A 15384-nucleotide genomic window follows, 5' to 3' on the forward strand; every position below is an offset into this window, starting at 1 on the left:
TAACAATCCAGCATCGATGATTGCAAGGCTGGCCTAACTGAGTACATACTACTAATGCTAAAGATGTTTTGTTCTCCAGTCACTGCAATATATTTGAAAACAAGGAACTATTCTGCTCCTTCTCTCTCTAAACCCAATATGCAATACAGCACATCTGACCCCTCCTCAGAAGCAACATGTAGTTCAGCTGCATACAGGGTGCACTAGCCAGCAGCCCTGTTGACTTAGGGAAAGTTCACAAACATTTCCTCACCACTGGGTAAGATAAGTCAGCCTCACTGCTATGCAAAACAGAAGCTAGAGAACAAAGAGCATTCAACTTGAAGTGACTTTAAAGAAACAGACTAAATTACAGCGTTAAACCTATCAGCTACAGCCTGTCCACACTAGACTACTGAATACAGGGTTACTGTGTTCAGGAACCAACTCACTTTCACAAGATTTTCTCACTGTAGATGAGTAAACAAGCATGACAAGGGCACTTACCAAGGACCTGTTTCATACTTGTATTTCACAGTTTCAGGCTCAGTAAATACATGATCTGCAACAAAACAGGAAGTTTATATATAACCAGGGTTAGAGATCACTGAAGAATGACAGCACCACTGCTAGGTCTTACAAAAAGGAAGACCTGTATGCATTCTGTATGAATAGTTCACTTACTACAACCTTCAGAGAGCATGCTGAAAATGATAGCCACCATGGTTTTCACTTGCCACACGCCAAAGTCCTCTTCTGTTTCATCTGTCCCTAAGCCTAGATCTAAACAGGTGATTACAGAAAACAACAGACTTGCACAATCATTTGTAAACAAATCATAAGGCCTTCCTGATATTAATACAGAACTGGTAATCAAATGTACTGTTTTTAGCAGGGACACATGACCATTAGACATTTGTCACTCTGCTCATAAACTGGTTAATATTCACTTTAATACTCAACAATCTGAAGACTGTGGATAGCTTATATCATATCAGCGTTAACAGTTACCAAAAAAAGAAAAACAATCACTTCAATTATAATTGAACTTTAACCACATTCAGGTGGGCCACAACAATCCTCTTAAAAATTACATGCAGGGCGTTGGGTTTGGTTTTGGGTTGCCTTTTTGTTTGTTCGTGCTTTGCTGTTGTTTAGCTGGCATTTTTTCCCCTTTTTTAAACTCAGTTCAGTCAAGCTTATACAACAGAACTATTACTATATGCAGATAGTAAAAGCTTGAACGCTACCTGGTGCTGAAAAGGCCCACTGATATCTAAACTTTTCCTTTAAGATCAAGTATCAATGCAAGTGATGTTTTTCTTGAGTGGATTTACTAAATTTGGTTTAAAATTCAGCATTAGAATCAAACTGAAAAGAAAAAATAAGCAGCACACCTCAACACACACTTAAGCAAACACATCTGCCATTTCACCTGTGAGTTTTCACCACCCAAATCTTAGTTTACCAGAATAAAACCTGTAACAATGACAGAGATAAAACCTAAGGAAGCATAACTGATTCTGGTGTAAAAGCTGCATCAAAAGGATACATTCTGCCATGGTCTTGATAGTCTGATCTTTCACGGCGGCTGAACTAGGGTAGCAAGTGTGAAATTCTTTGCGCAGATCATAAAAGGAATAGAAACAGTCCGACAGCAGAAAGTTCTACGAAGAAGGCAAAAAGTTTTTGTACACACCAATCCTTTAAATTCCAGTTAATATTTTTGGACTGAGAGAGGCAGTTTTAAAAAACCACATAGATGCATGTCATCAGCTTGTCTACAATAGACCAGTTTAGTCCTTTGCAACAGTTCAAATTCCATAGCCTTACAGAATTAGATGTCTAGATGAGCAAACCTAAAGACCTTCTGAGAAGCAGTCCTGTGCAAAACAGCTTGAGAAAATGGATGGAGAAGGAAAAAAAATTACAATAAAAACAGGACCTAAGTTTTTCTGCTTTATAAATACTCCCAATTTAAGAAACTGTATTTCTTCATTTATGACTACACTACAAAAGAACATTATACCAAAACATGGTAATAAAGTTTAAATAAATATTGTTACAATGTACAAAATATCTTCAAGCAACTTAGAGACATTTATTCATTACTGTTGTGTACTGAACAAGAACTTTAATTACATAATTACTAGGCTAATGTCTGAGTGAATTTTTTTTTCCAAGAAATAAACCTAATTCTGGTTTAATTCCTCACACTTCCCAATTGTTTCACTATATAGAACTTTGACTTTAGCCTAGCCATAAAGCACTAATCTTTACAAATAAAGAATTAAGAAAAGTCACAAGGTAATGCTTCTCAGAATGGTAGGAACAGCAAAAGCCAGTATCTGAGGCTTACTAACATTTAGTGTGCAGGGAAGCAAAAGCTTTCACAAATGAAAAAGCATTGGAAGAGGGAAAAAAAAGAGAAAGAAATGCAATATTAAGAGACTCAGAACTTTTTCAGGTCCATTCTTCCATCTGGTATGGACAATTATTTCTCCCACAACATTACGGAGTTTGCTTTGGTTTAGCCCATTTGTTTCAAGGGGGATGCAGAAAGAATCACCCACAAAACACAAAAGTACTATCACTTCTCCATGCTCAACATCATCGCCCTGTCTCCTTCCTTGATTCATCCCTGCATCAACAGGCACTTCTCACAAAAAGCCACAGTGTCATGTTTTAATATAACACAAATAACGGTGTGCTAGTGGACGGGAAGCTCAGCATGAGCTGTCAATGTGCGCTTGCAGCCCAGAAAGCCAGCCAGAGCCTGGGCTGCATCCAGAGAAGTGTGGCCAGCAGGTCAAGGGAGGTGATTCTCCCCCTCTAATCAGCTCTGGTGAGACCCCACCTGGAGTATTGCGTCCAGTTCTGGAACCCCTATTACAAGAGGGATCTGGACATGCTGGAACGTGTCCAGAGAAGGGCCACCAGGATGAGCAGAGGGCTGGAGCACCTCTCCTATGAGGACAGACTGAAAGAGTTGAGGCTGTTCAGTTTGGAGAAAAGAAGGCTCTGAGGTGACCTTATTGTGGCCTTCCAGTATCTGAAGGGGGCTACAAGAAAGCTGGGGAGGGACTTCTTAGTATATCAGGTAGTGATAGGACTAGGGGGAATGGAACAAAGCTGGAAGTGGGGAGATTCAGACTGGATGTGAGGAAGAAGTTCTTCATCATGAGAGTGGCGAGACCCTGGAATGGGTTGTGCAGGGAGGTGGTTGGGGCCCTATCCCTGGAGGTGTTTACGGCCAGGCTGGATGAGGCTCTGGCCAGCCTGATCTAGTGTGACGTGTCCCTGCCCATGGCAGGGGGGTTGAAACTAGATGATCCTTGTGGCCCCTTCCAACCCTGACTGATTCTATGATTCTATAAAATGCCAAACGACTATTTGTAGAAACTCATCATGAGCCAATACCCCTATATAGGGAAAAAACCCCAACTGGTCAGCAATTTCCATGTCAACTGCTCCCATTCCTGTGGGGTTCCTGAAGGCCCTGCCAAGCAGCCTAATTCAAGAGCCACCGCCCTGCACAAAGGCAAGATTCTTCTTCCTGTGCAAGACAGCCTGTTTATGCCCCTGCAGGAACTTGGGGAGGAAGCTGCTTCTTCATGCAGGAGGAGTGAATAAGCTGCAGCACTACTTCCTGCTGAATAAATGCAGATGGCGAACCACTCAGGGCAAGTCACTGCCTGCGTGTTTACTCTCTACATGACATTGACACTTGGTAGAAACCCATGGAACCTGTGGTTTAACTCAAGCTTTAACAAAGCTTCTCCATCACCTTGGTGAGGTCAGACCTGTACCTTTGCTTCCATTTCTTGACACACAGAACTCAAAGTACTTGTATCATTCCTGTCTTTCCCAGTTTTCCTATTCATTATATTCATCTGAGAGTCCTGAAGCACTGGAATTGATTTCCAAAATCAAGTGCCAGAGTCTCCTCTCTTGTTCAGCATTGAAATAGGGAGGAGATCAACTTAAATAACCTTGGAACACTGTAGTTCCCATGGCTGGATTGTGTTCTCATCTCAAACTTATCTAAGATACTTTCTTTGATGTCCTTAAAACACAGTACTGCCCTTCTGCATGAGTTGTGATTTCATACCTTCTTAGATGTTTCTGGGTGGAGGACTTGTCGAATGAGTAACTGGCCATCACTGCAGAGTGTGTAAGAGCTCCTTCCAAGTACTTTGAGATCACTGGATACCAGCTGACTAAACTGAAAAAGAGAGTGATAAATTTCATTGTACTGACTGATACAGGTAGTTGCATAAAAGGAGCATGTACCATAACACTTAATGGCATCTTTGGCTTCTGTTATGTCCTTAATTTTTTGTTTTTAATTTGAACTTCAAAAAGAAAAAAAAAAAAGCAAGCTACCCATGATTTACTTATGTTTCAGAAGTTAAATGCTTAAAGAAAAGACAAACAAATTATGGTCTAATGCCTTCAACAGTGAAATGATAATCGAGTTGGACCTAAGCCAGTTCTTGGTAGAGATAGTGTTACAAACTCTAGATAAAATTATTCCCTGTGTGTAAGGTGAATAACCCCCAATAGGTCAGTTCACAAGAGGAAAAGTCTCCATATGTCTTGTTCAATATTATTTTGCATCCTTATATAAGTTTCTTGCCATTCATTACTCTATACCAGTGCTAAATTCCTTATTCATAATAGTCAGATAATATATTATGCTATTTACATGTGTGAATTCAGTAAATAGTAGCTTGTTAGCCACCTTTCAAGGGGACAAACACAATTATTCTAAGCTTCCCCCTAGATGCTATTCCCTCCCAGGAAAGCATCAGCTCACAAACAAAGCAATAATTAACATCTTGATGCACTAGCCACCCATTGCTCTCAGCAATATCTTACAACTCCAAAACAGGTATCTCCAAAAGCAAACTATAAGCTGACTTGAAATTCAGACAATATCTTCATGCTGTCTTTTAGCCTCTGTATGAGGAGCTTCATCATTGACATGTGACATTTTACATGGTTAGAGACTGCTCAAAAAAAGATGATGTCCTCATGATTGCATCCCAAACCAATGAAGTACTTGCAGTAAAAACGAATGCTGCAGCATTTGAAGCCAAAGGTAAGGCTCCACCACTCATGGTTTAGTAGGAGGAGAGATGTGGTTACCCAGGCTTTGTTTCAGAACAACTGCTCAAACCAAATTCAGGCCCTTTTCTAGGCTTGGACAGCTAGCAGGGTTCCACTGCTGCTGCATTTAGAAATGCTGCAGTAGTGGCTACTACATAAGAAAAGAGAGAACTGAGGGGCAGAGCTGGGTAAGAAACATCAGCATGTTGTGTAATTCACAGATATAAATACAGATACAATTACATCAATATAATCTAGTTATTAAAAAGCAGAAGATAGCTGAAACTTTAAGAAGAGTGAACTATCCCTCCCACAGCCACCTTTATATTGCAATTCATTGCATGCTACTAAAACACACTAAAGCACACAGAGAAATTAAAAATAAACAAATAAATTGTCACACGATCAGCCTAACTAATCCTTGCAGTTTCAGAAAGTCAGTTTCTTCCTGATTTCTAGTTCAAGTTGTGTTCCTACCACAAACAGACGTCTTGAAGAACCTGAGGCTATAAAGCAAGTCATTGTTTAAGGACAATTTCAAGTCAGAAAACTGAGATCTGAGAGTACTCAAAATACCTCAGTTGGAGTGTAAACACCAGAAAAAGAAGAAAATTCCAGAGGACTCAAAAGGAACCATTTCAGAAACAGTTCTGGGTACAGCCACAGCCACAGATCAACAAGAGATATTCTCACTACAATAACAGACAAGAACAGTGTTCTTACTAAACACAGTACCTTATTACTTCTTTTTAACTTCTGGGCACAGTAAATATTTGTAAAAAGGGATTGGAAATTGTGATAGGAATTAGCCTCCCAAAGGTATATAGGGATTCTTGCCAAAAGGAAGCAGAGTCTTACTGAACAGTAATAAAAACACTCCTGAAACCTTCACCTTTGGACCCTGCACTCTGAAGATGTACACGAACCTATATATAAACAGTGCAGTTAGGGAGCTAATTTGATCAGATACAAGAAGAAATCAAACACACACCATTTGAGGGAAGCAGCAAATGTATGCATCCTCCTGCTTTACAAATGAAAAATAGGAACTGCAATTCAAAAAAGACCTCACCAAGGCAGAAAACAAAGAGAAAAATGTTTGGTCAAGGGAGGAAATGCTCAGGTCAAATGGTAGAGGTTAAGCTGGTAAAGACCAAGACTGTGCACTGACAAAGTCACGTTGTTTTCAGGTAGCGTTTTCCACACAACACACAGCTGAAAGGACAGACACACAACAGCTATTTTGAGAAGCCCTTGTTGAGAAGGCATCCAGAAAAGTGAAATATGACATAAGAGCACCAATAGGCCAAATATTCTGAGTATACTAAGGTTTAAAGAAAGCACCATTTGTTTTAATTTTTAACTGAGCCTAAGTATTTGCACTGCATATTTATTAAATGTCAGTGATAACATTCAACATCACAAGCTTCTTTCTAATGGGACAATTGACATGTCAAAACAATTCTCTGTTTTTCTTACTAGAGGATTGCAGCTTAAAGTTCCTTAGATAAAATGCCAGAAGGTTGGCAGGCCTTGCTGAGTACTTATTTAGAAACTTCTATTTTAAAATCAGCCTTTCTCAAACTTTGGGGTGTACTGCTCCAGAAAAGGGCAAAAGGAGTGTGGGAAGAACAGTCAAGAGCCATAAGCAATCTCTCCTATCCAGAAGAGATTAGTTCTTGCATGGGTTAAAGGAGGAGAGGAATGGGGTAGCAGAGTGTCAATGGGAAGATGTACCCAGGAGAAAGAGCATAGGTAAAATAGCAAGCCTAGCCACAAAGGAAGGACAGATATTTGAAATTAGTCTGAACTAGCTTCTTTCATCTATGTGAGACGCCTCCAAATTCTGCAAAGGTCAAGTGTGAAAAGCAGAGCTGGGGACCAATACTACAGATCATGCTGGACCCTTAAGTCTGGGTATTGTCCATCACATGTATCAAAAGGAATTAAAGCAACCAGTGTAGATGTGTCTATAAAGCCACACTAAGTTAAGCAATTCAGTGCTCCTGTGGAAAAGCCATCTTCTGCCTGCTTTTACTCACTAGAAATTTCAGACAGTATCTAAGAAACAACCTTGAACCAGCATACACCCAAATGTAGCAAGCTAAAGGCAAGTTAAGACCAGTGCCAGATTTACATTACGTTTCTGTCACACATGTTGAACAACCTGTCCACAGCTCTGTCATTTCGTAAATTCCATCCACAACTCCCTCACTCCACTAATAAAAACCATCTCAACCATTTACCTCCTGTCATTCATCTTTGTGCTGCCCTCCATAGCACTCCCTCACTTTAGCATGCAAAGCCGCCCCACCTTAAGGCTTCCTCCCCCAAGCTCACACACCCTGTGGCTCCCTTGTTAATCTGCTCATTTCATAGCAACAGAGTTCTAGAGCGTTAATTACCAGTGTTTGCTTCTTGCAACCAGCCCTCATTTCAGCTGCAAGAACCACAATGCATTGGCATCACCCTCCACCCTCTATAACTTAATCCACCAGATCAGTCTCTCTAGTAGACTTCTGATGAATCATTTCACATTTAATGGAATATGGTCAATAATTCAATACTATGATTACAAACTGAACAGAAAGGAGAAGAAGAATCAAACAAGCTGCTGTGTACATTTACGTCCACGAAATCTAAGAGTTCCTGGAGAAAGGGTGCTGAGAGGGAAGTACAGAGTTTGAGCACCAGTCTGAAAAACTGGCTAAACAGGATTTTGGTCATGTAGCTGAGAGTACAAAGAGAGTGAAGAGGCATGTTTCACCAGAAGCAAAGCTGGATGAAAGCCAGCCTGAGCTGCTGTGTTTTCTGCAAATGAATCCCAAGTGGCTGAAAGGACACAGCCCCCTTCGTGTTGCCTTAACTGTAACTGAACAAAGCTGTGGAGGAGAGGAACCAGAATATCCCTCATTAAGCTCTTTCTGTAGCTATGATGCACAAAGCACTAAAATAGATCTCTGGCTAGTTGGATATTCCCATTTCCCTAAATAAAAATAGCTCTCATCCTTGAGAAAGGCCACTGCATCTGTGCCTGGCATGGTAGTGAAATGCTGAGATAATTCAGTGGCAGAACACATCCATGTTGTCAAGTGAACCATTTCTGAAACACCAAGATACTCTGGGGGATTCTCTCTTTAATTCACCTCTGAGAAACAGCAAAACATTTCGCTCTGCTTATTCATCAGACCTCCACTAGCAGCTACTGGTCTTCAAAATGGAATCCTTCTCTTTAACAATACACAAACTTTCTCCGCTTTGCTTCTTTTAGCCCTACCGATGCATCAGTGCAAACAGCACCAGACAAGCTTTGTGAACAATTTTGTGCCTTACGAATTAAAGGCAGCCATGCAATTTAAGCAGGTCTGGAATGTTATACTGAAGTGTAACATGAATATGCAGAAAGAAGCTTAGCTTGTAGTCCATGCTTAAGGTAGACACACACCTATACCCAAGTGGAAAGGTGAGTTATTAGATTATCAATATTCTTTGCTCAAATGTTGGGACTGATTACAAATCAGTGCTATTTACAGGCATGTTACTAAATTGCCTGCAGAGATAATCTGGTGATGGCACATAAATGCATAATCAAGTTTCTGGCAAATTAGGATATGGGGGGGGGGGGGGGGGGAAGAAGTAGTCATCATGACTTCAATGTCATCTTTAGCCCTAGTGAGGAGGACAAATTACATCTGGTCCTGTCAAAAATTAGGACACAAGACAGAAAATGATACCTCCTTTGGAATAAAGTCTGTCAAAACTAGAACAGGCTTAGCATTTTAGAGCAGACTTTTGGGAACAAAACAACAACAACCAAGAAAAACTTATTCAGGAGTGACATCTTTTGGTCATTATTAAAAGGAAAACTTTCAGGAATAAGTCAGAAGATAAGTTTTTTTTTTGGCTCCCCTAGGCTCATATATTCCAATATATTCCCTTGACCTTGAAGGACTCCTATTACTGATATGTGTCTGTCCTAGAGAAAGTAAAAATATACTCCACAGAGCTGCAAAATACACTGTTTATGATGAAAAAAAGAAAAACATATCTAAGGCATATAAATGTGAACTGCTTACATGTCTTTTGCTCAAACCTGAAAAACAAGCTAAATGTGTTTGGGGTTTTTTTTTCATATTATTATTATTTTTTTTAATCAAGAATAAATTTCCACTCTGACCAGCACAGATCTCCAAGCAAAGCAGAAGCTAGAGACCTGTTTCAGATCTCCTTTGCAAATAATTTTACCTAGATAAGAAACTTCCTCCAGTAATGAATTATTCAACAAAAAGGGAGAGCAATATAGCCACCATTAAAGGCAGGAAGCTCTAATCTAAAAAAACCACATATCTCTCCATACGCATTCATGTCTTTAGGTGTAGAATTATATATGACACAAACTATAGTATTAAAAATCTCATCACATCAGCTGAAATTCCATGTTTGGATGTCTATTCAGACTTTCTAAGTTTATAAAATTATTTCTAAATTTCAATTTAATTTCTCAACATTTTAAGTGCTGAAATTTGTTATATTTTATTAGCATGCTGAAGTTTGACAACTACAGCTTGTATTCTGTTAGAATATCAAATACAATTTACCAAGGTAAATCAGTAATGCCCTAAGATCTACACAGTCTTAAGCAGATACAACAGTGATTTATGTTGTAGAAACAACTCAGGTAGCAACCACTTCTTTTTCAATCCAGCAATATCAGAGTTCACTCTTATGCATACTCTCACACTTTGCCACATGTGAGCTGTCAGTTGAAAAAAGACATTAAACTTTTCTAACTGCAGCTCTCCTAGCAGTGAAACCACAGACTTTTAAATATCATATATGCTACCACTTGGCCACAAATATCACATATGCTTTGACTAAAGCCATACTGATTACAACCATGTATGATATCCAACCTTACTTGTGTTAAAAAGTAATCATCACTAGATATTACTGTGATTTACCACATCAGAGCTTTAGACTGCTGCTTAGGCCTTTGGTGTGGCTCATTCTTCACTTGTAGCATAGAGCATATAACAATGATCTGTCTTCTTTCAGATAGAAGCAGCATAGAAAACAGTGACCAGGTCCAAAAAGGTGTGTCTGAAGGTTTTCTACTCCCAAGTTCTGTCCTCAGAACCTGGTTTTACAAGAAGTCCTCTGCAACTTTTTCGCCAGAGTACACCCAAAATCAATTATACAGTTTCAGGTATGGTTCCTGGAAGGAGACCTCCAGTGGCTCAACACTGCAACAGGCTGCCCAGAGAAGCTGTGAGTCTCCATTCTTGGAGATATTCATAATCAAGATTGAAGCACCACTGGAAAACAAATATCCTGCAACCCTGAAGTCTCCCTTAAGACTTCAAGGATATAAACACCACACGAGAAATCTCAAGCCTTGGCTTTAGTATACAAAGCTTTAGCATGCATATACCACACAGAGAGTGACATGTCAACTTTGGGAAGTATTTTCACTTGGACTTTGTGCCTCAGATCCTGAACCCATGTGGGTTTCACATTTATTTACAATACTCTCCATGGGCACTTTTCTGCTCCTTCACTCTTCAAACCTGGGTGATAATGTCAGTCTTATCCATGCAATGGAGGAATTTAAAGCATGTCAATACTAGTGGGAGGTGCAAGCCTGCATTTCAGCAGTATTTACAAGTATGATAACCTTTTATTGTGCTAGGTAACTTTTTAAACAGAGAATCCTATAGTAAGTCTTTGCCTTTGTTCATCTGTTAACTGCTATTCCACATGGCTGATAATGGATACATGGTGACCTTGTACTGAAATTTTTGTATGGAAAAGAAAAAAAAAAAATAAAGAAATAGAGAATCGCAAGCCACAGCACAACCACAAGCAGCAGCTAACTTCCCCCCCCCCCCCCCCCCCTTCTAGCAAAACAGTAAAAAAGAATTATGTATTTAGATACCAGTCAGACACAAACATGAAAAAGAAATGTCCCTTGGTTGTACTTCTTTGCCAGGGAAACTTGCAGGAGATGACAGAGGCAGCCCAGGTCCACTGACCAGAAATGTTCAAAAGCAATATTGCCAGTCTGATTTGTCCTATTAGGAGGAAAGCAATTTTTTGCTCTAGTGAACACTAATGCCAGAGATTATTCAGTGACTGAAGACTAGCCTGGACAAAAGCATGGTTTTCATTTCCAACATGCCACAGACGATATAGCTGTGCTCAGTATGATCAGTCAAATTACATATCACCTTATGACTCCTGAGATCATATATTAAATAACTGAATGAGTCATCAGTCACAATGGCCACAAAAGAGATGTATATTCCACCCAAAACCAGTCAGTTTCTATGCAACTTTGGAATTTGCAAGTGTAAAAGCAGGTTTGCTTTCTTCAGTCTCAAGGAGACTCAGGACAAGGCACTGAGCTTGTTCAAGCACCATAGACTGTCTTCTCCTCAAGTTACTACTTACTACCAACTAATCTTGTTGTCATTTCTTATTCTTTCCTGAACAGAAGTCCAACAACAGCAAACCAAATACCACACATCCTGGTCCTTCTGATGCTGTTCCAAAATAGATTAATCTGCACTGGGTGTCCATACATAGAAACCAATTATTTTCCACCCCTGGCATGAGCTAACAAAGGTAACAGAGTTAAGGTCTCAACTACTCTATGGTTGAGGTTCTGCCATAAAATTCCAAACATCACAAATCTTCAAATGAAGTTGTTAAAAAACAAACAAACACACAAGCAAATTAATATATATTTAAAACTATTTATAAGATACCCACTTTTACCTTTCATTTTGTTGGGAAGCTGAAGTCCCAGGCAGTAAAATCACCCTGTCCTCCTCCTGGTGTCATCAGACAGGTCATTACAGGTTTCTCAGGTCAGGAACATATACATCTCTTATAATGACTGCACAAGGTGAAGGGGGAAAAATGGAAGGTGCTCTTCAAGTTTATCACATCCTTCCATTCAACAAAACATTGAAAAGTACTTTGAAATTCATCACACTCCTTCAGAATGACACAGAGGGCCTGGAAAATTGTAGCTTAGGTGAGAGTAGCCTATATTTATTTTCTGCATAAAAATAGGTTGATTTAGTATGGTTCAGTGACAGGTAGAACATGAAATACAGAAAGGGAGCAACAGTTGTTACACTTTGTCTGTCCAGCAGCAGTTTGCAGAGCACAGAAAACAGACCATTGTGATTCAGGACTGTGGTAAGTTTTCTTAAAGATGAAATTTCCACATTATTTCTTATTTTGGCTCATTCCATTGGCCTGGGTCTTTGTACAACAAAGTAAACAGTAGCTAACTGAAAGTTTTAATTCTTCTGAGGAAAGAATGAGCATTTTATGACCATTTTTGATTAATTATTTATTAGATGAAAGTTTGCAATACCAGATTATTTGCATGCTTTCCAGCTACGGTATCTACAGCATCTAATTCAGGTAATGCATTAAGCATAAAAGGCTAGACCATGGTTGAGGCCATCTAAATGTCACAGCAATCAGGTCACAGCTTTTATCTTCAAAAGCACAATCTGTTTTAATAAGAGAGTGTTGAAATATGCAGAGTACTCCACAAATAAGATACTCAAAGTTAGCCTTGCATAAGATAAAGCACCCCAGTCCAGCAACTTAAGAATTTCAGTTTCTGGACTTACTTTACTATTATTTTGTGTGTCAGGAAACTGTTTAATAAGGAAACACTGAGATACAATAATTTTTCACCTTTATACTAACTTGTATGAAAGAAGCCACTCACTAACAAAAATAACAAAGTAATGCAACAAAGACGCCTATCTTGCAGAACACTTTGGAATTTGTTAGCATAGGTTGTTGTCAAGTCTGTCTTTAAGCAAAAAGAAACTGAATATTAGTAAAGCAAAAAAAAAAAAAAAATCTATATTCTGTCAACCTTTTACCTACATTTCAAGCAAGATTACAATGGTGCCTCACACTCCTCACAGGCTGCTTGCTATCAGCTCAACTCACAGAGCAAGTCATTACAGCCTGAAAGACAAGGTTGAACATACTTTCCAAACTCCAAGTTTTAATTAATGCCATGACTGCAATATTTCCTGAAGTCTTGATTTAAGCACCAGCTCTCTCCCTCAGTGCTCTCCACCTCCCCCACTTCCACTTACCTGTGTTTCAAGGACAAACTTTCATTAGCAATGTGATCTTTAGCACTGGCTCTATTGACTGCAATGCATGGTACTTCTCTATTTACTCAACACTACCTCATTGTTTGCAGTGCAAGCTTAACCAGTTGTAGAATAGCCAATACTTGCAAAATTAAAGCTTTTCTTTCTATGGAGTTGTATTCCAGGTTATTTTTGTAGCAACATCCAGGGAAAGTAAAAAGAAGAGATATAAAGAGAAAGAAGATGTACACATTATCCATGATACAGTTTCCTTCAAAACTCTCTCAAAACCCTCCTCCTCCTTGAAACTTATACTGTAAGAGGATCATAGGCATGGACTTTTCTGGATAACAGCCTTGATATCCAGAAGTATCTTGGCTTATATAAGAATCCAAGCAATTCTTGCTCAGACCTTTACTAATATCAGCAAAAAAGGCAAACTTTTCGAAACTGGCTCTGCTCTGCTTCAGAAATGTGGAGTTTTCACTTGTTCAACATGCTTTCACAAAACATAAAAGAGAAGTGGAAGTAGATCCTTAAATCACCTTGCCTTCTGACTCTGCAATTTTAAATTCAGAGATTAGGGTAGCAACCCCATGCATCAGCCATTATGTTTGATAAATGGAAAAACGGACTAAGACATTATTATTTCTAAGATATTAACAATTCATAATAGATCAGAATTTACACTTCACCTTCCAAGGGATTCAGACCAGCCAAATATAGAACAAGAACATAAGTGGTGACATTGAGATGTTGCTTCCTCTTACAGAACTACGTCCTCTCAGGTATCTTCTTGCTTCCCAAGTGGTTTCATGACTGAAAAGACTTGATGTGTTACTTGAAATATGAAGCAAGTCACATAGCTTCTTATGATCAGTTCTCAGGGTCTGAGGTTTATAGGAAGTGAGCCTGATTTATACTTTCAGTTGCTTCTTTAAGCATGCCACAAGAACAGCAGTTTTCTTCTCCTGCACTACTTCTTTACATGGTGCCACTTCACATCCTTTACAATGAGCAAAAGTTTGTCCTGTACCAGTTTAATTCTTCTGTAAGAAATAACATCAGCTAATAGACTTGAGCAAACCCTACAATTCTGTCAGTCATCTTGTGACTGCTATGTATTTTCTAGTTCTCATTCTCATGCATCCCCATCTATCCAGTAGTTATCTGAGTCAAGATGTTTGATGTTTCATACACTGCTGCAAAGGACTGCTAAATTAACTTCCAGGTACACAGCTACAGCAAGGTCTACTTACAAAATAAAACCTCCACAGTGGTCTTAGCAATTTTATTTTCCAAGATGCATACTATAGCTCCACCTTACCCTTAGTGCAATTCACTGCAACAGAATTACTTATCAGGAAAGTAATTCTGACATAGTTTCTGTAAAGACATTTCACTTCACACACTGCCAGAATCTACACAATTCATTAGAATATTAAAGCACGTGCTAAAACTGCTCAAGAATTGGAGCCAAAGAATGGAAGTACTACTAATTAAGTGTTGATTTCAATTCAGTACAAATGATAACACAATTCAGGGACAGCCCTAAAGCTACAGAAATAGAAACCTTTCTTTTAAGCTAACAGGTGTTCAAAATAATCACAAGAGCCAAGTTTTTTTGCAAAAGAGAATGCAACTGTTTCTCAGCACTTATCCTCCATCTCTGCCTACTGCAGGTCTACAAAGAAAGGTATCAAAGGAAATGAAAAACTAAAATACTTTTAAATGGAAAAATGGGAGAAGTGGCAGGGCATTTTGGTTTTGGGGCTTTTTTTGGTCACTCATCACATGTAGTGTTTAGGCTTCAATTCCTTTTGCCTAAGATTTCTTTTATAACTTGCATCTGCCCTCACAGCACATAGATTTAACTAATGAGGGTCAGATTAGTAAAGGAGGTGTTTAGAAACAAAGCATTACGAGAGGCTATTGGGGAGAAATATATCGGAGTAAGTTGTGAGGAGGTTAAAGAACAGCAACATAGATTTAACAGAGCAAAGCACTAAAAAACTGTTTGTAGAGGAAACGTGACTTCTGATTCAGTACCTTCTTGGGACATACATGAAGCTGCCTTTCAGAGTATCAATATTTGCCTCCTTTCTGGAAATAAAATTGTTGCTAGCAGAAATTGATCATGATTATGGTGAAAAAAAAA

The 15384-nt window shown here is 39.0% G+C and overlaps 1 protein-coding gene across 3 annotated transcripts in view; it reads right to left on the bottom strand.

Annotated features, from left to right (window-relative positions):
- ESRP2 (epithelial splicing regulatory protein 2) overlaps positions 1-15384 on the bottom strand; it is a 40934-nt gene that overhangs the window by 17908 nt on the left and 7642 nt on the right. For all 3 annotated transcript variants that reach the window (XM_054389647.1, XM_054389650.1, XM_054389649.1), the window contains exons 3-6: positions 4091-4204; positions 1532-1646; positions 664-762; positions 487-541 (exon numbers count right to left, since the gene is read on the bottom strand). In XM_054389647.1, the coding sequence (XP_054245622.1) occupies positions 487-541; positions 664-762; positions 1532-1646; positions 4091-4204 (383 nt within the window). The remainder of the gene's footprint in view (positions 1-486; positions 542-663; positions 763-1531; positions 1647-4090; positions 4205-15384) is intronic.

The sequence above is a fragment of the Indicator indicator genome, chromosome 19 (genome assembly GCF_027791375.1).
Source record: "Indicator indicator isolate 239-I01 chromosome 19, UM_Iind_1.1, whole genome shotgun sequence".
NCBI classification, from domain to species: Eukaryota; Metazoa; Chordata; class Aves; order Piciformes; family Indicatoridae; genus Indicator; species Indicator indicator.